The sequence below is a fragment of the Hemitrygon akajei genome, chromosome 1 (genome assembly GCF_048418815.1).
Source record: "Hemitrygon akajei chromosome 1, sHemAka1.3, whole genome shotgun sequence".
Lineage (NCBI taxonomy): Eukaryota > Metazoa > Chordata > Chondrichthyes > Myliobatiformes > Dasyatidae > Hemitrygon > Hemitrygon akajei.
This window is the reverse complement of record NC_133124.1, coordinates 189,017,583-189,038,602: the sequence shown is the minus strand read 5'-3', so window position 1 is coordinate 189,038,602 and position 21,020 is coordinate 189,017,583. Positions and strand designations below refer to the sequence as shown.

At 38.9% G+C, this 21,020-nt stretch overlaps 1 protein-coding gene across 1 annotated transcript in view; it reads left to right on the top strand.

Annotated features, from left to right (window-relative positions):
- The window catches only part of ncaph (non-SMC condensin I complex, subunit H), a 55,844-nt gene that overhangs the window by 23,361 nt on the left and 11,463 nt on the right, over positions 1 to 21,020 (top strand). The window contains exons 5-12 of the mRNA XM_073057057.1: positions 435 to 555; positions 1,065 to 1,198; positions 2,340 to 2,529; positions 10,587 to 10,675; positions 12,452 to 12,639; positions 13,707 to 13,855; positions 14,176 to 14,279; positions 17,409 to 17,531. Coding sequence (XP_072913158.1) covers positions 435 to 555; positions 1,065 to 1,198; positions 2,340 to 2,529; positions 10,587 to 10,675; positions 12,452 to 12,639; positions 13,707 to 13,855; positions 14,176 to 14,279; positions 17,409 to 17,531 — 1,098 coding nt within the window. The remainder of the gene's footprint in view (positions 1 to 434; positions 556 to 1,064; positions 1,199 to 2,339; positions 2,530 to 10,586; positions 10,676 to 12,451; positions 12,640 to 13,706; positions 13,856 to 14,175; positions 14,280 to 17,408; positions 17,532 to 21,020) is intronic.

Below are 21,020 nucleotides of genomic sequence, written 5' to 3'. Positions count from 1 at the left end.
ATTTAGTGATTCAGGAACAGTTTCTTCCCCTCTGCCATATGATTTCTAAATGGACATTGAATCCATGAACACTACCTCACTTTTTTTTAACATATATTATTTCTGTTTTGCACTATTTTTAATCTATTTAATATACATATATACACTTGCTGTAATTGATTTAGCTGTTCGTTTTTATTGCATTGTATTGCTGCTGCTAAGTTAACAAATTTCATGCCACGAGCCAATGATAATAAATCTGATTCTATTTCTGGTAGCAGCACTGCTTCATTGTTATTGGTTGTGCTCAAGTTAAAATCTTGAAAGAACTATATTCTATAATTTTTTAAATTTGCAGATGGATGTAAATTTAAAACAGTTTGCTAATTGTTTTCTGCAGTAACCTGCAAATACTGGGTTGATTTATTAACATTTTAATTTGTGATTAACCACAGATGGCAGCTGGCACATTGGATGCCAGTACGAAGATCTACGCTGTGAGAGTGGATGCTGTTCATACAGATGTATTCAAGATCCTGGGGGGCCTAGGGAAGAATCCTGAAGAACCAGGTGCAGGTAAATCACTTTTTTTAAAAATTCTTCACCTTTTGGTGGCATTGTTACCCTGCTCAGCTCAATTGCAATCCTAGGAGTAAGATTGCCCGTGTACTTAGCTCTAAAATTAGCTCATAAGTTTATTTATTGACAGTGCAGTTGTGATGTGAAATTAGTGGGAGCCCCCATCTTCCCACTGCCGTCTCGGGGGCCTCGACGCTCTGCTGACTACCACAGTAACAAAACAATTGAAATTATTTCATTACCTCTGGTTTAACATGAAGACACTGTACATTGGCAGCCTGGGGTGGCTGTTGTACAGGCAGTGTAATAACTCCAGTGTATAGCAAATTGCTGGTTGGGAGAAGTCTTATTTTACTGTGAAAATGTGGAATTTTTTTCTTAATTCTAATTTATATTAAAAAATAACTAGTAATAGAGCATTCGGAGATTCACTAGAGGCCCTTATTTCCTCTTCTAAATCCTGTTGTGATGGCCAAAGTAGTTTGACTGTGTTTGTCTGCGTGCAGAGGTAGATCCTGGATCAAGTGAAGCTGATCACGAGAGGGGCTCACAGAAGCAACAGAAAAAAAAGCATTCATACAAAACTATTGAACAGAACTTGAGCAACATCACATATTGCTTGAATGACATGAAGTGTGAGGTGAGCTAATTTTTCCAGTGTTGAATATGGACATGTGATTTAGTGCATTTGAGCAGCATGATGGTGGGGGTTGACAGTCTCCTCATCCTTTGGCTGAAATTAGTTGTGCCGAAACATGTTTTTCATTCTATGCCTGCGCAATTTTAGTTGAAATTACTGAATAGAAATAAGGAACAGGGTTTGTGTTTTCAATAATTTACTTGTACAGGCAGTCCCCGGGTTACGAACGAGTTCCGTTCCTGAGTCCGTCTTTAGGTCAGATTTGTATGTAAGTCGGAATAGGTACATCCAGTATTATTTAGCATCAGTTAGTCAAACGTTTGTCTTAGTATATGGTATATATTTTACCTTTCTATGCATATAAGTACTTAAGAAACATATGTATTTCAATAATTAAACCACTGCATTGCTTAGTAATAATTGTAGCTTTCATCTGGACAGGCCCTTTCACATGCTCCATTATTCTCTCTTTATCTTTTACCTGTATCCTTTAAAATTGTTCCGATCATTGACCAACTGTAGCCTAACGCTTTTCCAATGACTGATGGCTTTCCGATCGCTTTATTATTTCCACTTTATTTTCAATCGCAATCGTTTTCCATCAAGGGAACAGAAACACTACGGATTCAGCAGCAGCTGTGGGCGGCAGGTCCTCTACTCCCCCGGGTCCTAAAGTCCACCCGCACTGAGCCAGGTTAAATGGGACAAGTAGGGGCGGTGCTGACTGGAAAAGGGGGGGGGGGTCAGGGTGAATCTTGCTAAGAAATATTTAAGCCAAATAAAGTTACACACTCAACACAGTGTTAACGTCAACGACTTAAAATGGCAGACGGCATCGTGATCCGACTTAAAATGGCAGACGGCGTTCTTCTCCCTCTGTTTATAAGTATGAGTTGTTCGTAAGTCAGACATTTGTAACTCGGGGACTGCCTGTATTGATAAAGGAATCTTTCTAGTGCATAAAGACTTTTGAAATTTAATTAAGCAATTACAGTCCATAGAAGATAGATTTATTTCTATTTTAAAACACTTTACCACAAAATGAACGTGAAGGACAAGTTGGATTTGCAAATCCAACCAAAAATGCTACATATCACTCATTTTCAGTTGGAGTTTATTGGACACCCCTTGTATTTTTTAGACTGACCCAATGTTCCAGAAAGCCGCCTCGTTGTTTGATGAATCCAGCACAGTGGGTGTTTTCATGGTAAATCTCCAGACCTATGGACACTCTGCACAATTGCTCTTCGATTCAGATGCTAAGCTCATTCAAACTGACTCTGCACCAGAACTGCCACCAGTTAGTCATGTGGAGATACCTGATCTTCAAGGCAAGTTTAAATAAGTTTGTGTTAGCAGAAATACTTTCACACGTTCATTTTTCATAACATTTGTTATTTTAGTTTCTCCTTGTAAACCACAGAATGTTGCTGCATGTTTCCTTCCAAGTAGATGGTGATTACATACCAGTTACCTCTCTCTGCTCTGAGGTTTGCAAATGATTGAACTTGTGTTTCCTTTGAGATAGTCAATATCTAGGGGAGGGGCTGTCTCCAGTATGGTGTGGGAACCTCACTTACGACTAATTGCTGACAGGAGTTTGTGGAATCCACAGCTTTATTTAACTAACTAGTGACTAAACATCCTGTGCAACTACAAATTTATTTATCTGTGAGTTTTCCAGAAGAGAGGCACTTAAGCTTGCTACTGCTCTATCTCCAAATGTGAAAGTAACCTGACAACTGTCCAAAACATCCATCTCCACAAATTGTCCCAAACAGGAAGTATTAGTACAGTTGAGTACTGCTTAACTGATTATCAGATTTTTAGATATATAATGAGACAGCTTGAGATTGCCATCAGTTCTGACTCTGAATTTATGTGCTACCGGTAAGCAGTTTTTGTCTTACACTTGTTCATCACACATACGTACTTAACACTTAACAGTAAAAATGATTAATACTGTTAATATAATGAAGATATAATGTGTGCAGGGTAACAAAAACGGCACAACAGCATTGGGAGAATACCTGAATCGTCTGAAACAACGGCAGCCTTCCAGTCTCTGCTTACAATGCCATTTTTGATTAAAAGGTTGCAGTGTACTGTATTTGTATTTTACTCCTTTTTTTAGGTTTTATGTAAGGTATATATATTTTTTAAAAAGTCAGCATTATAGACTTGTTTTGGTGTGAGAATTGAATTTCATCACTGACAATTTGGCAAACACATCAAAGAATTTCAGAAGCATTAACTTTAAATTTTTTTAAATCTTTTAAAATTTGTGCCATATATTTTCTTAAATTTCTGCAACCAGCTACTGAATATTCACAATTACCTTCAATTTTCAGTTTGTTGTGATTGATCTTTGCTTGTTTCATGATCAGCATACTGTTAAGCAGCGTATGTTCACTCCGACAATCATCTAATATATGATTGAGATCTTTTTTTGCTTTCTACAGTTGTTTTTTCTATTTTTTTAATTAACTTCTGTTCATTACATAAGTGAGGCCACTTCTCAGAATTGTCTATGGTGCACAGAGACCTGCACATTGCTTGGGAAGCTACCTAATGCCTTGTGGAATTTTCCATTTGTGATGTCATGTCAGTGCTCAAAAACATTTTGGATATCAATGGATAAATCAATGGATAATATAACTCAGTTACTTAGTATAATTCATTTGGCACAAAACAGAGAGGAAATGAGTGTGGCAGTTGCTTTGGATGCAGAGAAAGCATTTGATAGATTGGAATGGGATTTTTTATTTAAGGTATTGGAAAAATATGAGTTAGGAAAATCTTTTATACAATGGATTAAAACCTTAAATACTAATCCTCAAGCTAAAGTAGTTACAAATGGTCAGATTTCAACACCATTTTGCTTAACGAGATCAACTAGACAAGGCTGCCAATTATCACCTGCTTTATTTGTATTGGCAATAGAACCATTAGCTGAATTAATTAGAACAGATTCAGACATTGGGGGCTTTAGAGTTAATCAAGAAGAATACAAGATTAATTCATTTGCTGATGATGTTTTGATTTAATTTAACAAAGCGATTGTAATCTTTGCAAAGACTATCTTTTAGATTGGAAGAATATGGGAAAGTATCAGGGTATAAAGTAAATTGGGATAAAAGTGAAATTTTACCCCTTACCAAAGGAAATTATAATCAATGTCGATTAGTAACTCAATTTCGATGGTCAATAAATGGGATAAAATATTTAGGTATTAGAGTTGATAATGATGTAAAAAAATTATATAAACAAAATTATTTGCCATTATTAAAAAAAAAAGAGGATCTTGATAAATGGATGACATTACCAATAACATTAATAGGTAGAGTTAATGCTGTAAAAATGAATATATTTCCTAGATTGCAATATTTATTCCAAACTTTACCAATACAATTGCCTCAGAAGTTTTTTCAAGAACTGAATAAATATGTAAGGAAATTTCTTTGGAAAGGAAAGATGTCAAGAATATCATTGGAAAAGTTGACATATAAATTTGATTTAGGAGGGTTACAACTTCCAAATTTTAAGAATTATTATAAAGCAAATCAACTTAGATTTATTGCGTCTTTTTTTGATTAAGAAAAACCGGCATGGATTAGAATAGAATTAGATAAGATAGGAGAAAACATACCAGAAGATTTTATATATAAATGGCAATCCAAATGGATACGAGAAAAAAAAGAATCTCCTATATTAAGACACTTGATTGATTTATGGAATAAGGTAAATATGGACGATGAGATAAAGAAATCTTTATTAGCAAAAAGAACTTTAATTCAAAATAGGCTTATTCCTTTTACAATGGATAATAAACTTTTACATAATTGGTTCCAAAAGGGGATTAAATATATAGGTGATTGTTTTGAAGGAGGTATATTGATGTCGTTTGATCAATTAAAAAATAAATATAAAATATCAAACAACACTCTTTTCTGTTATTTTCAATTAAAGGCTTATTTACGAGAAAAGCTGGGTCAAACAATGTTGATGCCAAAACCTAGTGAAATAGAAATATTAATTCAAAAAGGAAAAATTAAAAAAATTACATCCTGTATGTACAATTTGATTCAAAATCAGACAATTAAATCAGGAATTCATAAATCAAGACAAAAATGGGAATCTGATTTGAATATTAAAATTGATGGAAAAAGCTGGTCAAGATTATGTTCTGATAGTATGATAAATACAATAAATGTTCGACTTAGATTAGTACAATATAATTTTTTACATCAATTATATATAACACCACAGAAAATAAATAGATTAAATTCAAATATGTCTGACCAATGTTTTTGATGTAATCAAGAAATTGGTACTTTTTTACATTCTACTTGGTCTTGTTTTAAAATTCAGTCATTTTGGATAAATCTAAGACTTTTATTGGAACAAATTACTGGAGTACAACTCCCACATAGTCCAATATTATTTTTATTAGGAGACATTGAAGGGACAATACCGAAACTTAAATTGAATAAGTATCAGAAAAAATTTATAAAAATTGCATTGGCAGTAGCCAAAAAAGTTATCGCAGTTACTTGGAAATCTGATTTATATTTAACTATGGATCGTTGGAATAATGAAATATATAGTTGTATTCCACTTGAAAAAATTACATACAATCTAAGAAATGAATATGATATATTTTTGAAAATTTGGCTCCCATACCTACAAAAGATAGGATTAAATACATAGGTCCTTTGAAGATAAAATTATAAAGTAATTGGGGAAAATTAAAAATTAAAATTAAAATTATTTTGAACTCCATGGAGCATGTGGGGATCCTTCGATATCCAGGCAATCTTTCTCTCTCTTTTTTTTCTTTCTTAGATAAGGGTTAAGGGGGGGAGGGTTAATATTATTTTTTCTCTTTCGTACTATTTTATCATTACATTTATTCTTTGTAATTTTCTAAAAAATTAATAAATAAATTTAAAAAAATAACTTAGATCAACAGTCCCAATTAGAATTCAGCTTGTGCTAACTATCTAACCATCAGAAAATATGGCTATTGTAATTGTAAAAAAAGGCTTAATTTGAAATAATATGCACCATAAAACATAAATCATAAGCGCTTATCTTTTTAAATATTGGGAATAAACCTTTAAACTTACACAATTTTCAAAAAAAAAAACATTTTGGATTTTGAATTTTCAGATAAGGGGTACTCAACCTGTACTACTTCATCTATGCAGAAAAGATGGAACTTGTTATTGGAACTGGGGTCCTTGTCTGCTAATTATCTGCTAATTCACCATTATCTTTTATCTGCTGAATTATCTGATAATTCACCACTCAGAACTCCTGACATCTTGTTATTTCACTCAGTGAAGAATATTTTACGTGCTCCTCATCCAGCCAGCTGCGTCCCTGGTTCCTGCATTGTTTTAAATTTACGTGTTCACTGAAAGGACTGAGACTACTACAACACAGGAACAGGCCTTCTGCCCATCTAGTCCATACTGAACTATTGTTCAGCCTAGTTTCATTGACCTGCATCTGAATCATAGCAGTCCGTACCCTTCCCATCCATGTACTTGTATAAACTCCTCTTAAATGTTGAAATCAAGCCCACAGCCGTGATTTCCGCTAGTAGCTCTTTCCACAGTCTCATCACCCTCCGAACGAAGATGTTTCCCTTCATGTTCCCTTTAAACGTTTCACCTTTCACCCTTAATCTATGGCGTCTAGTTCTAGTCCCACCCAACCTCGGTGGGAAAGGCCTGTTTGCATCTACCCTATTTATACTCCTCATGATTTTGTATATCTCTATCAAAGACCTCGATCAAATCTTCCCTCCTTTTCCTGTCCTCCATGGAAAACATCCTAATCTTTTCAACCTTTTCCTATAACACTGGTCCTGGCAACATCCTTGTAAATGTTCTCTTTACTCTTTCAATTTTACTGATATCTTTCCTGTAGGTAGGTGACCAGAACTGCATATAATGCTCCAAATTAGGCCTCACAATGTCTTATACAACTCCAACATAACGTCCCAAATCCTGTCTGCAGTATGCTGATTTATGAATGCTGATGTGCCAAAAGCTTTCTTTACAACTCTACCTACTTTAAAGGAATTATGGATTCATATTTTCAGATACCTCTGTTCTACCGCAATCCTCAGTGCTCTACCGTTCACTGTGTAAGTACTACCCTGGTTTTTCCTCCCAGAGAGCAAAACCTCGCACTTGTCTGCATTAAATTCCATCTGCCAACTCAGAATTTCTCTTTTGAAGGCCTCCCACTTATCAAGTATGCCTTTGCCAGAAAACAGCCTATCCTAATGCACATTTGGCAGGTATTTTCTCATGCCATCAAAATTGTCCTTTCTCAATGTAGAATCTCAGCCCCGAGGACCAGACATATTCTTCTTCATAATTATCTTGAAATTAATGAAATTTTGATCAGTAGACCCAAAGTGTTACCCCACATGCACTTCTGTCATTTGACCTACCTCTCTAGCAGGATATTCTTGTTCTCTAATAGGACAACTTTCTGTGACCTCTACAGATTTGCTCCTTTAAATCCTGCTGACTATTGGGTGGTCTTTAATATAATCGTAGTAATGTGGTTATACCTTTTTTATTCCTTAGTTCCACCCATATAGTCTTAAGTTGAAGAGCTCTTTAGTCTGTCATGTCTGAGCATTGCTGTGACTATTTTCCCTGTAGTGCCATCCAGCTTCCATTATTCCTTCCTGCTCTATCATGTCTAAAACAACGGAATCCTAGAAGACTGAGGTGATAGTCCTGCCCCTCCTGTAACCGTCTCACTAATAGCTACAATGGCATTTTTTCACGTGCTGATCCATGGTCTAAGCTCACTCACCTTTCCTACAATTCCACATATTGAAGGAGATGCAACTCAAATCATTATTCCCACCATGCTTAACATTTTGATTCCTTTCTTTGTATGTAGGCTTAACAGCATCTTTCCCTACAACCCCTCCTCAACCTGCCCTGGCACTCTGGTTCCCATCCCCCTGCAAATCTAGTTTAAATCCACTGGAGCAGCATGAGGAAACCTTCCTGCAAGAATATTGGTCCCTCTCCGGTTCAGCTGCAAGCTTGTCCATCTGTACAGGTCCCATTTTCCCTTGAAGACTGCCCAATGATCTAAAAATCTGAAGCCCTCCATCTTGTACTATCTCTTTAGCTACATGCTAAAACTGTATTATCCCCCTATTTCAGGCCTCACTAGCATGTGGCATGGGAAGCAGTCCTAAGATTACAACCCTGGAGGTTCTGTCCTTTAATTTAACACCTAACTCCTAGAACTCACTTTGCAGGACCTTGTCATCCTTTCTACCTATGTCATTGCCACCAATATGGACCATGACCTCTGGGTAGTCACCCTCCCAATTAAGAATGCAATGGACTCACTCTGAGTCATCCTTGACCGTTGTACCTGCGAGGCAACATATCATCTGGGAACCTTGTTCTTGTCCACAGAACCTTCTGTCTGTTCCTGTAACCGATGAATCCCCTGTTGCTATGCTTTCCTTTTCTCCTCCCTTCTGTTCTGAGCATGGAGCCAGACTCTGCCAGAGACCTAACCACTGTGGCCTTCCTCTGCTAGGTCATCCATTCCTCCCCCCCCCCCCCCCCCCCCAACAGTGTACTTTTACTGAGGTAAATGGCCACAGGGGTACCCTGCATTAGCTGCCTATCTCCTTCCCCCTCTTGACAGTCACCCAGTTACCTGTGTCCTGCACCTTAGGCATAAGTACCTTCCTGTATTACTTGTCAATCATCCCCTCAGCCTTCCAAATGACCCGGAGTTCCTCTTGCTCTAACTCCAGTTCCCTAACACGGTCTGTAGGAAGCTGCAGAGCTGGATGCACTTCATCAGAGACACTGGAGTTCTCCCTGGATTCCCACATCCGGTAAGAGGAGCATGCCACTACCTTGCCTGGCACCCCCACTGCTCTAACTGTGCAATAAGAAAGCAGGAAAGAAACAAAGTTACCTGAAAATCTACCTACAGCATCTGTCTCTCGAGCCAAAACTTCCCACTCTGACATACTGGCTCACTTACACAATGGAGCTCTGTTTAAGCCTAACTTCTTTTTGTTGGCCCTTGCCAATTGAATTGACTTTATTACTTACATCCTTCATATACATGAGGAGTAAAAATCTTTGTGTTATATCTCTGTTCAAGTGTGCAATTATAGTAATTTATAATAAGTATTAGTACAACAGGATAGTCATTATAACATAGAAATACAGTTACAACAGCATGAATTAAACAGTCTGATGGCCTGGTGGAAGAAGCTGTCCCAGAGCCTGTTGGTCCTGGCTTTTATGCTTCGGTAGGCAATGTACTGGATGGTAGCAGCTGGAACAGTTTGTGTTTGGGGTGATCCAATGACCTTTTGGGCTCTTTTTACACACCTGTCTTTGTAAATGTCCTGAACAGTGGAAAGTTCATATCTACAGATGCTCTGGGCTGTCCACACCACTCCCTGCAGAGTCCTGCAACTGAGGGAAGTACAGTTACCTTACCAGGCAATGTTGCAGCCAGTCAGGATGCTTTCAATCGTGCCCCAATAGAAAGTTCTTTGAATTTGGGGGGCCATACTAAACTACTTCAACCATCTGAGGTGAAAGAGGTGATGTTTATTCTGAGGAACTTAAAGCTGTTCACCCTCTCAACACCAGAACCGTTGATGTCAATGGAAGTTAGCCTGTCTCCATTCCTCTTGTAATCCATAAACAGCTCCTTTGTTTTTGCGACATTGAGGGAGAGGTTGTTTTCTTGATACCACTGTGTCAGGGTGATGACTTCCTCTCTAGGCTACCTCCTTATTATGCCTAATTGCCCTGCCATCTCTGGTACTGAGAAATACCCAGCTGGCCTCACTCACTTTTTAAAATCTTGTCACAATCCAATGACTCTTAGTGATCTCTGGCACATAGAAATTTAAAAAGTGTGTTTGAATATTAACAAAGTATAGCACAATAGTGTGGAAAATCCATTAGCCCAGTAACAACCAAGATCCAAGCATGCCGATTACTATATATTTTTTTCCTACCCCTTAACTTCCATTTCTGTGGGTGCAGGTTGTCCTTGTTCTCTGCAAATTTGCGCACTCAATGCCAGTCTGATTGAGCTCATCTATAATAAGCTAATTTTAGTTAGTTAACAAACAAATGTTGAAGTCAACAATTGCAAAAATGTTGTCTAAAAATTCAAATAATTCCAAAATTATTGCTTATTGATGCTCAGTTTTGATGCTTGTATTACTATACCTGTTTTCTGTTGACTGCATGTTGATCTCATCCTTGCATCTTAAATCACGAACACCGAATTTTATTAATGTGCTTACCCAGTAAAAGTCCTATATTCAAAGTTGTTTTCCATTTTCTGATAGTCCTTCAACAGTCTCTGGAAAACAAAACAATCTGTCCTTCATTTGAAGATTTTCAGTTCACAAATTGGGACAGTGAAGCACACGATCAGGTAATCTTGTTTTCCCCTACACTGAATTTCTCATTGTCTATATTTACATTAGTGTTTGATCCCATCATTTTAAATGTATCTTGCAAAAGAAGTAAGTCATGCAGGCAGTCCATATTTAGCATTGCCTATGGACTGTTGCTTTTTCATTCTAGTTCTTAAAATGGATATGTGCTGAGGTTCACCTGTGTGATGACTGACAGGAACAATTCCTTCTTGCTTTGTGAATGTTGTTTTAGTGAATAGACTCTACTCTTGTTAAAAGTTCGGAAGTAGTGTAGAAGTTTATGAAGTGGAGGAAAGGTGGGCTGTGGTAGATTAGAAACCTACTACGACCATTAGGTTACATGGTCGGCACAACATTGTGGGCTGAAGGGCCTGTGATGTGCTATAGATTTCTATGTTCTATGTTCCTATGTTGAAGGGTAGGACAGGTAACGGTAGCAATTAAGGTAATAATATATGGTTTGTAATACGATTTCCTTTCACATGGAGGCACAGCAGGAGGTATGGTCCAGCTTTAGATTATAAAAGGAATTAGAGTTGATATTAAAATTAAACAAAAGATTTGGCAAATCGCTGAACTAAAACAATGAGCCTGAGGATTTGGAGTGTTCGATAATTTGGCCAAGGTGATCAGGACTTATGCTTCTCCATAATTTATTTTCGTTTCAGATTCTTTTTATCAAACTGTGGAGAAGCATGAGAGAATTTTATAGGCCCATAAAGGAAAATACTTGCAGGGGCAAATGTGTGTTCTTAACAGGCAGCAATTGGAGTAGGAATTCAGCTAATAACAGAAGAATTATATTCACAGGCTAGAATAAAGTCAGAATAATGGAAAATCAAGTGTTCATTGCAATTGAAGAGATGAGTATTACTAAAGAAATACACTTAGAAAAATTAATGAGCCAAAAAAAATGCATTCAATTTTTTGCTTCAATCCATTCATTGTAAACTACCTGTTAATATTGTTGAATGTCATTATGTATCCACAACTGATTATTATGCAACACACACAAAATATTGGGTGAGTTCAGTAGGTCAGGCAGCATCTATGGAAATGAAGAACAGCCAGCGTTTTGGGCTGACACCATTCATCAGAGGAGGGCCATGGGAGAAGGTGATAGGCAGGTAAAGGGAAGTGGTAAGAGGCTAGAGTGGGGAATAGAAGTACAGGGGAGGAGAAAATAATTATCAGACGGAGAAATCGATGTTAATGCCGTCAGTCTGGGGGCTACCTAGATGGAATATGAGTTGTTCCTCTACCCTGAGAGTATGAGGAGCAATACCTTATATTCTGTATAGGTAGCCGTCTACCTGATGGCATGAAGATCAATTTCTCCTTCTGGTAATTTTTTTCCCTCCCCCTTTCCTCTTCTATTGCCCCCTCTGGCCTCTTGCCTCTTCTCCTCACCTGCTTATCACCTCTCCCAGTGTCCCTTCTTCCCTTTCTCCCTTGGTCGTCTCTCTTCTATCAGATGCCTTCTTCTCTAGCCCTTCGCTTTTTCCATTTATCACCTCCCAGTTTCTTACTTTATTACCTCCTCCACCACCCATCTGGTTTCACCTATCACCTTCCAGCTTTTCTGGCATCTTCCCCGTTTGTTTCCACTCCTAATGAATGGTTTTCGCCTGAAACGTTGGCTTTTTTTTCCACTTTTATAGATGCTATCTGACCTGCTGAGTTCACGTGCGTGTTGGTATGAATTTCCAGCATCTGCAGAATATCTCGTGTTTATGATTATTTTGCAATGTTTTCCAATTTGTGCTGTCCAGGCTGTTACTTCAATATTAGAAAAATTCAAGAAGAGTAATCACTTATTTGATGTGAATGCGGAGTCAGAGTTTGCCGATAATCAGCAGGATGTTTGTCCCACTGTGGTGGATGACTTTGATGGGGACATTTGTGACGATGCTGGAGATGATCAGCAAGAATTATCTATGATGAATCATGATAAAGAGAGGTAAAAGTGGTTCACCAGCTCTAAAAACACTCATGAATTATAAGATTACCATTGTTCTTAAGAACTATAAGTTGAAACCTGTTTCATTTATGATATTTGGAGTGAATGCAGAAAAGCTTGCTGAAATGGTCCATCAGTATCTTAAGTGCCCATTGGGTTGAACAGTATCAACAGTAAATCTGTTGATCTTGAATGTACAGTGGATTCTGGATAATTGGGACGCATTGGGACCAAAACATTTTGGCCCAATTAAGTGGCTGCCCCAATTAGCTGAAGTTCCATGAAAATAATTAAAAAGGCATAAAAAGACAAAACTACTGTTCAACTGAGGAACAAATTATATATTTAAATGAAATACAAAACAAATTAAAACACGATCATACTACTACAGTACTATGTTAGTACTGTGTTAAACTGTGTTAGTTGCTAATAATTGTAGACAGTTCATTCAGTCTATGCCTTCTTTTGATTGACTGTCAGTGAACAAAATCAGCGCAGATACCTAGTGTAGATAATGGAGTGCCCTCATACTTTGCTATCAATGACTGCATCCTCCAAATCTTAATTTTCATTGTAACATTCAAGATAATTCTCGATACGCTCAAGCTCTTGTGGTAGTGAAAGTGTTTGATTTTCACTCCCAGCTGTTTCTGACATTTCCAAACATGAATGCTTGAAACTGCAGTGAGCAAAACAGTTCTGAGTTGTCTTACTGCTTATTTCTCCCAACTATCAGTGACAAAACTTTCAGCTTTCTGAACACAAAGCGCATGCAACTGACGCTATTTAAGAACTGTTTGCTCTAAGCATGGTCTAACGGACACACAAGTGCACACATCTTTCGTTAGTTAGAAATTGTTTAGCAACTGTCTCCTGCCTCAGTTAAGCAGCATAGTGTCCCAAATAATCGAAGAGAATCCTGGCTATTTTCTCAATTAGTTTTTGTTCTTTAAGAGGTATCCCAAATAATTGGCTGCCCTTGTTAATCGATGGTCCAATTAACCAGAATCCAATGTATTGAAATTGGAAAGCTCTTTATTAACGTGCTTCAACTCTTTTTTTCATAGTAATGATGTGATTCCACTCACAGACGTGGATTTCAGCAGCCTGTGTGTCCAACTTTCAAATCATCCAGGGGAATATTCCTATTTTAGTCCCAGAATAATGAGGATGTGGGCAGGGCCTAATCACTGGCACTTCAAAACTCGACACAAGGGTAAGTATAACAGCAGTGCAAGTCCTGCACTAGAAACACTGCAGTGTTAACATGTTGAATTTATTCAGATCAAGCAGTCCTAAAGCATAATTACATTTTAAGGCAGGGTACTGTATACTCACTATTTAAATTGAAATTGTTTAATAGTGTATGATTTGAAAAGACACTTGATAATTTAGCCTCTGGCAATTCTGTACTTGGAGTTGGAGGGGAATAGAAAACTAATAGGCATAGAAAAGTTGCAAGCAAAGGATCTTTTCCATGTAGCATGGAAGTTGGTAATTCTAAACACCTTCAATAACTTTTCTTTTTCTCATCAGGAGTGGAAATACTTGATAAAAACAGGAAAAAGAAACCGAAGAAAGCATTTGAAATTGACTTTGAAGAAAAGATAAAGTTTGAGAATTATTTCAGAGAAACAAGGGTTTGTATCTCACATTGGTTACTTTGCCTACTTGTAAGGGTTTAAATCATTTGGGGGACGGTGGTTGGTGGGGACCACAGCATTAGGACAGCAGGTGGAGTGATTGAGGAGAAGGTAGAGGTTTAATCAAATAAATCTAATAGCAATAACAGGCAGGACCACATTGGGAAAAGCAGATGTGCTTAGAATTTGATTTAGTACATGAAACTATGATGTTGCAGTCAATACAGAAACTTGATTGAGACAAGGCACAATTGGCAGCTCAACATTCCAGGGTACAAATGGATATGATAGAAAAGGATGTAAAAGAGGTGGAGGAGTTACTGTTTAGAGAGAAGGTCACAGCTGCACTTAGTGAGAAAATCTTAGAGGACAAGGTCAGTGAAGCCACATGGGCAGAACTTGTGGATATGACAGGTGCAATCATTGTGATGAGATTATACTGTGGGTCACTCAATAACCAGTAGTATCTAGAGGAACAGATCACAGAAAGGTTAAAAACAACAAGGGTTGCTGTAGGGTTTACTTTTTGTTGCCAAGGTTTGTGTGGGAAAGGATTTATTAGGTGCATGCAAAAGTGTTTCTTCAGACAGAATGTAGGTAATCCAAGGTGGGATTTGGCCATATTGGACCTCGGATTGGGAATGAGCCTGGCCAGGTGATTGAAATTACAGCAAGGAGCATTTTGGCAGCACTTGATACGGTGCAGAAGATTGGGTCATATGGGACCCAAGAGAGAGGGTAAGTTGAATACTAAATTGCCTTAGATATAGAAGACATGGAAGTAGTGGAGGGTGTTCCTCTGACTGGAGGCCTATCACCAATGGTGTCTGATAAGGGTCAGTGCTGGGATCTCTTCTATTTGTGATGTAATTGTGGGAGGTCTGATAGCAAGTTAGCAGATGACTGGCAAATTGGTGGAGCTGTGGATTGAGAGGAAGGTATACAAATGATACAGTAGGATATAGACTAGTTGGAAATATGGGTGGAGAAATAGCAGATGGAGCTGAATTCAGATATGAATGAAGTGTTGCGTTTTAAGAGATCAAATACAAGAGGAAAATATACAATAAATGGCAAGAATATTGATGTTCATAGGGGTGTCAAATACTAGTGAGAGGGAGAATGGTCAAAGGAAAAGTGCTAAGCAATTTTTCTCTTACAAGCAGTGGAAAGTGCTGCCAGTAGATGTGGTGGAAGCAGATGCGAAAGGGGCATTCAGACGTGTGAAGAGGTAGGAAATGGTGATCAGGCAGATGAGATTGGCATCACAGTTGGCACAGATGTGGTGGCCTGTTCCTGTGCCCTACAGTTCTGTGTTCTATTAGTCTGCAATGTAAGAGATTTTATTTCCATTAATTTGACATCGAAATAAAGAGCCAAACCGATAAAGCTTGGCATATCTAGAGTTTAAAGGAAAGGTAAGCAGATGACTAAGAGAACAGTTAAGTATGATATTTAGAGTTGAAAAAGGAGCGTGGAACTGAGGGAGCTGAGTTATTAGTGAAAGGAAGAAATAAAGCATATGGAAAAAATACTAGAGAGCACTTGAAGCAAAAGGGATGTTGACAATTTCTTTATAAAACTGAATTATGCAGCATACAAGAGAGATATAGGTGTTACATCTATGATCATCTACATCAGTGTTTCCCATTCTGTTCTTTTGGATTATTTCTCACAATTACAGTACAGGTAGTCCCCGAGTTACGAATGTCCGATTTACGGACAACTCGTACTTATGAACTGAGGAAGGAGCACGCCGTCCGCCATTTTAAGTCGTCGCTGTTGACACTGTGTTGAGTGTTTAACTATATACGTTCCGGTCAGCTGCTGGTGGTGCAGTGAGATCAGCGTGGGGCTTGAGAACGGAGGTTCCCGAGTTCGATCCAGTAACAGACCGCTCCCGTGCCAGGTTGACGTTGATCCAGTGACTCCCGTACCATCCGTGCCGGGTTGATGTCGAGCTCGCAACTCAACCTCGTAAAAAAAAAACACTGCCACCTCCAGTTTAAATTCCCACGCTGAATATTGTGGATGATCAAATACCCAAACCCAGCACAGCCCCCACTTGTCCCATTTAGCCTGTCTCAGTGAGGTGGTCCTTAGGACCCAGCGGACCTCGGGAGTGGGCGCAGCTCGGGATCCATCGCCCACAGTGTTTCCTGTTCCATTGACGGGAAGCGATCGCGATAGAAAATAAAGTGGAAATAATCAAGCGTTTGGAAAGAGCTGAAACGCCATCGGTCATTGGAAAAGCGTTAGGCTACAGTCGGTCAACGATCGGAACAATTTTAAAGGATAACGGATAATGTGAGAATAATGGAGCATGTGAAAGGCCCTGCCCCGATGAAAGCTACAATTATTACTAAGCAATGCAGTGGTTTAATTATTGGAATACATACATTTCTTAAGTGTTTTATATGCATAGAAAGGTAAAATATATACTATATACTAAGCCAAACGTTTGACTAGCTGACGCTAAATAATACTGGATGTACTTGTTCCGACTTACGTACAAATCCGACTTAAAGACGCACTCAGGAGCGGAACTTGTATGTAACCCGGGGACTGCCTGTATATACAAGTAAATTTATCAAGCTGTGGTTTGACTGTTAAAGGACTGACGATGCCTGAATAAGGTGGTGTCAATATTTTAACATTAGATGCAGTGGTCGGCCATTCAGTCCCTTGAGCCTGCCTCGCTATTCAATGTATTTGTGAATATTCTGCCCCATGCCTTGCCTTCACTTTTGTCAATTCTGTTAGCACTCAGTTCCCATATTCTTCAAAAAATACCTACTTTATTTTTAAATATAGCAGATGATAGTCTCCATGAAGTCCCATGTTAGAGAATTCCAGAGGTCTGTAAGAATCAGCTGTGCAGCTCAGTTTTAAATCACATTCATTGCCCCTGTCCCTTCACCTCACCTGAGGTTCTCCCACTAGTGAAAATACTTTACTAGCTTCTGTGTTGTATTAACTCAGAATCTTGTATGTTTAAATAATATTGCTCCTCATTCTTCTAAACTCCAAAGAATATAGATCTGGTATGTATGGGATGGAACTTGATTTAATGGAGAACAAGAGATTCAATGTTTGAACCATTACTGTTGTACCCTGTTTCACTAGGCTGCTACAACAATCGCTAAAGCTACATTAGACCGACATGACGGGAAGTTGACGACACTGCCTACAGATTTCCATTATGATCCAGACACCATAACCTGTTTGTTCCTTAAACCATCTATCAAGGTAAATAAAGATGCTTTTCAGTAAATTGAAGTAATATACATAAGGTAATGCTATATTGCATTCTATCACTGTGATGAGAGTTTGAAAGGCAAGGCACCTTACCAGAGTCCTAAAACATATTAGCCTGTGGGCTCATAAGCTTTCATTATTAGATTTTTTTCCAATGCAACTGAGAAGGATGATTTCCCGCATTCCTGTATGTATTAGGAAGAAGACGGAGAGTAGATCGCTGTCCTTGTGAATAGAGATAAACAAAAATAAAGACATAACAGAAATAGAATAACAAAGGACTGACTACCCTATACAGACAGTATTTCCACAGAAAGTTCTTTCCCATTGAAACTCCGCATCTGACAGCTCCTTCTATGTCAATTTGAGCAATAGTTCCCTCCCACATTGCCCTTCATTTTTCTCTCCTTCATATGGCTACTTAGGGGTCTCTCAGATGTCTAATGTATCTGCCTCTTTCATCACGCCTGGCCTGCATTCTATGCACTTACCATGGTCTGAGTTAAAACAAAATACTACCTTTGACATTCACTTTAATACTTTCCTCAGTTCACCTAATAAATATGCCCTCTGGTATTAGCCATTTCCGCTCCAGTGAAAAAGAAATTGACTGTCCACCTCATGTATGATTCTTATTATTTTGTACATCTCTACCAAGTCAGCTCTCATTCTCCTTCACTCCTGAGAGAAAAATCCTCGCTTGCTCAATCTTTCTTCATAAGGCATGCTCTCTAATCCAGACAGTATCCTTATAAATCTCATCTGCATCTTTTCTAAAGCTTCTACGTCCTTTCATGAAGAAGCAGCCAGAAATATACAATATTCCAAGTGTGTTCCAACCGGGGTTTTAGAGAGCTGCAACGTTACCAAGTGGCTGTTGAACTCAATCCCCCAACTAGTGAAGCTAACTCAACGTATGTCATCTTAACCACCCTTTAAACCTGAGCAGCAACTTTGAGGGATTTATGGACATGGACCCCAAGATCCCCCTGTTCCTCCAGACTGCTAGGAATCATGTTATTGACCTTTAACTCGGCCTTCTAGTCTGCCTAAGTCTTTCTGCAGCTCTCTACTCTCTCAACACTACCTGCTCCTCCATTTATCTTCATATTGTCACAAAGCCATCAATTCCATCATCCAAACCATTGGCATATAATGTAAAAAGAGGCAGCCCCAGCAAAGATCCCTGTGGAAAACCACTGACGGCCAACCAGAAAAGTCTCCCTTTATTCCCACACTTTGCCTCCTGCCAAGGAGCTAATTCTCTATCTTTCCTGTAATACCATGGGCTCTTGACTTATTAAGCAACCTCATGTGGCACCGTGTAAAAGGCCTTCTGAAAATTCAAATAAACACCATCCACTGTCTATCCTGCTTGTTATTTCCTCAAATAATTCTAACATTTTTGGCCTATTTTATCAGGCACCTCCAAGTACCCCAAAACCACATCTTCCCAAAGACTGAGATCAGACTAACTGGCCTATAATTTCCTGTCTTATGCCCCTCTCTCTCTTCTTGAAGAGTGGAGTGACAATTTTCCAGTCCTGCTGAAAGATCATTACTAACGCCTTCACTATCTTTCCAGCCACCTCTTTCAGAACCCTGGAGTGTAGACCATCTGGTCCAGGTGACTTATCTACCTTGAGGCCTTTCAGTCTCCCAAGCACCTTCTCCTCAGTAATGGTAATCATTCACTTCTGCCCCTGATACTCTTGAACTTCCAGCATAATGCTGGTGTCTTCCACAGTGAAGACTGATGCAAAATACTTACCTCCCATTACTACCTCTCAGGAATTATTTTCCAGTGGTCTGATATCTACTCTTGCCTTTCTCAATTCTCTCACTTCCCACTAATTTTAGCTCTATTATATGTCTTTGGGTTTTATGTTGGTTTTGACATCCCTTGTCAGCCATGATTGTGTCATCCTGCCTTTAGAGTACTTCTTAAGAATGTATCTATCCTGCGCCTTCCGAATTTCTTCCAGAAACTCCAGCCATTGCTGTTCTGCTGTCATCCCTGCTAGTGTCTCCTTCCAATCAACTTTGGCCAGCAACTCTTTCATGCCTCTGTAATTGCATTCACTCCACTGTAATACTGATACATCTGACTTTAGCTTCTCTCCTCAAATTGCAGGGTGAATTTGAACATATTGTCGTCACTCGCCAATATTCCTTTACCTTAAGCTCTCTAATCAATTCCGGTTCATTGCACAACATTCAATACAGAATAGCTGATCCCCTAGTGGGCTTAATCACAAACTCCTCTAAAAAGCCATCTTGTAGGCATTCTGTGAAATGCCTCCCTGGCGATCCAGTACCATTCTACCTGCATATTGAAATCCCCCATGACAAGCATAACATTGCCCTTTTGACATGCATTTTCTATCTCCTGTTGTAATTTGTAGCCCAAATCTTTGCTACTGTTCGGTATAACTCCCAGCAGTCTTTTTACCCTAGCATTTTCTTAGCTCTACCCACAGCGATTCTACACCTTCAGATCCTATGTTACCTCATTGTAAGGATTTGACAACAGAGCCACCCCACCCCCTCTGCCTTCCCATCTCTCCTTTTGATACAATGTGGATCCTTGGAAGTTAAGGTCCCAGCTATAATCTTCATTCAGTTAAGATTTAGTGAGGCCCACAACGTCATACATGCCAATGTGTAACTGTGCTACAAACTTATCTACCTTATTCCATAAACTGAGTGCACTCAAGCGCATCACCTTCAGTCCTGCAAACATCACCCTTTTCAATTTTGTCCCTCTTTTACGTTGCAACTCATTGTGTTGACTGCAGTTTTGTTCTTTCATCAGCCTCTCCTTGCTAGCAGACTCACTACACACTGTCTCTGTTTGTAAACCAAATGCCCCACCCTCGGCCCTATGACTCCGGTTCCCACTCCCCTGCCAGGTTAGTTTAAACCCTCCCAGACAGCTCTAGCAAACCTGTCCTCAAGGATATCGGTTCCCTTACAGGTTCATTGCCTAGCGTGAGATTCAGTATGGCCTCTCCTTAAGTCGGCCTTTCCACACATTGTGTCAGCAGTCCTTCTAGGGCACATCGAACTAATTCTGTCCTAATTCTAAACCTCTTGCACTAAGGAGGTGCCAGTCAACATTAGGGTAGTTGAAGTCACCCCTGTTGTTTTCGCATGTGTCCAAAAGCTGCTTACTGATCTGTTGCTCAGGGTCCCTGTTATTATTGGGGAGCCTGTAGAATACTCCCAGTAGAATGGATTGCTTCCTTCCTGTTTCTGACTTCCACCCACAATGACTTAGTAGACAATCTCTCCACCATATCCTCCCTTTCTGTAGCTGTGGTACTGTCCCTAATTAACAATGCCACTTGCTCACCGCTTTTAGAAACATCTAAACTCTGGGGGATATCCAGCAGCTTTTGCTACCCTTGTGACAGCCAAGACTGTGTAATGGCCACAATGTCATAGTTCCATGTACAGATCCAAGTTCATCACTCTTGT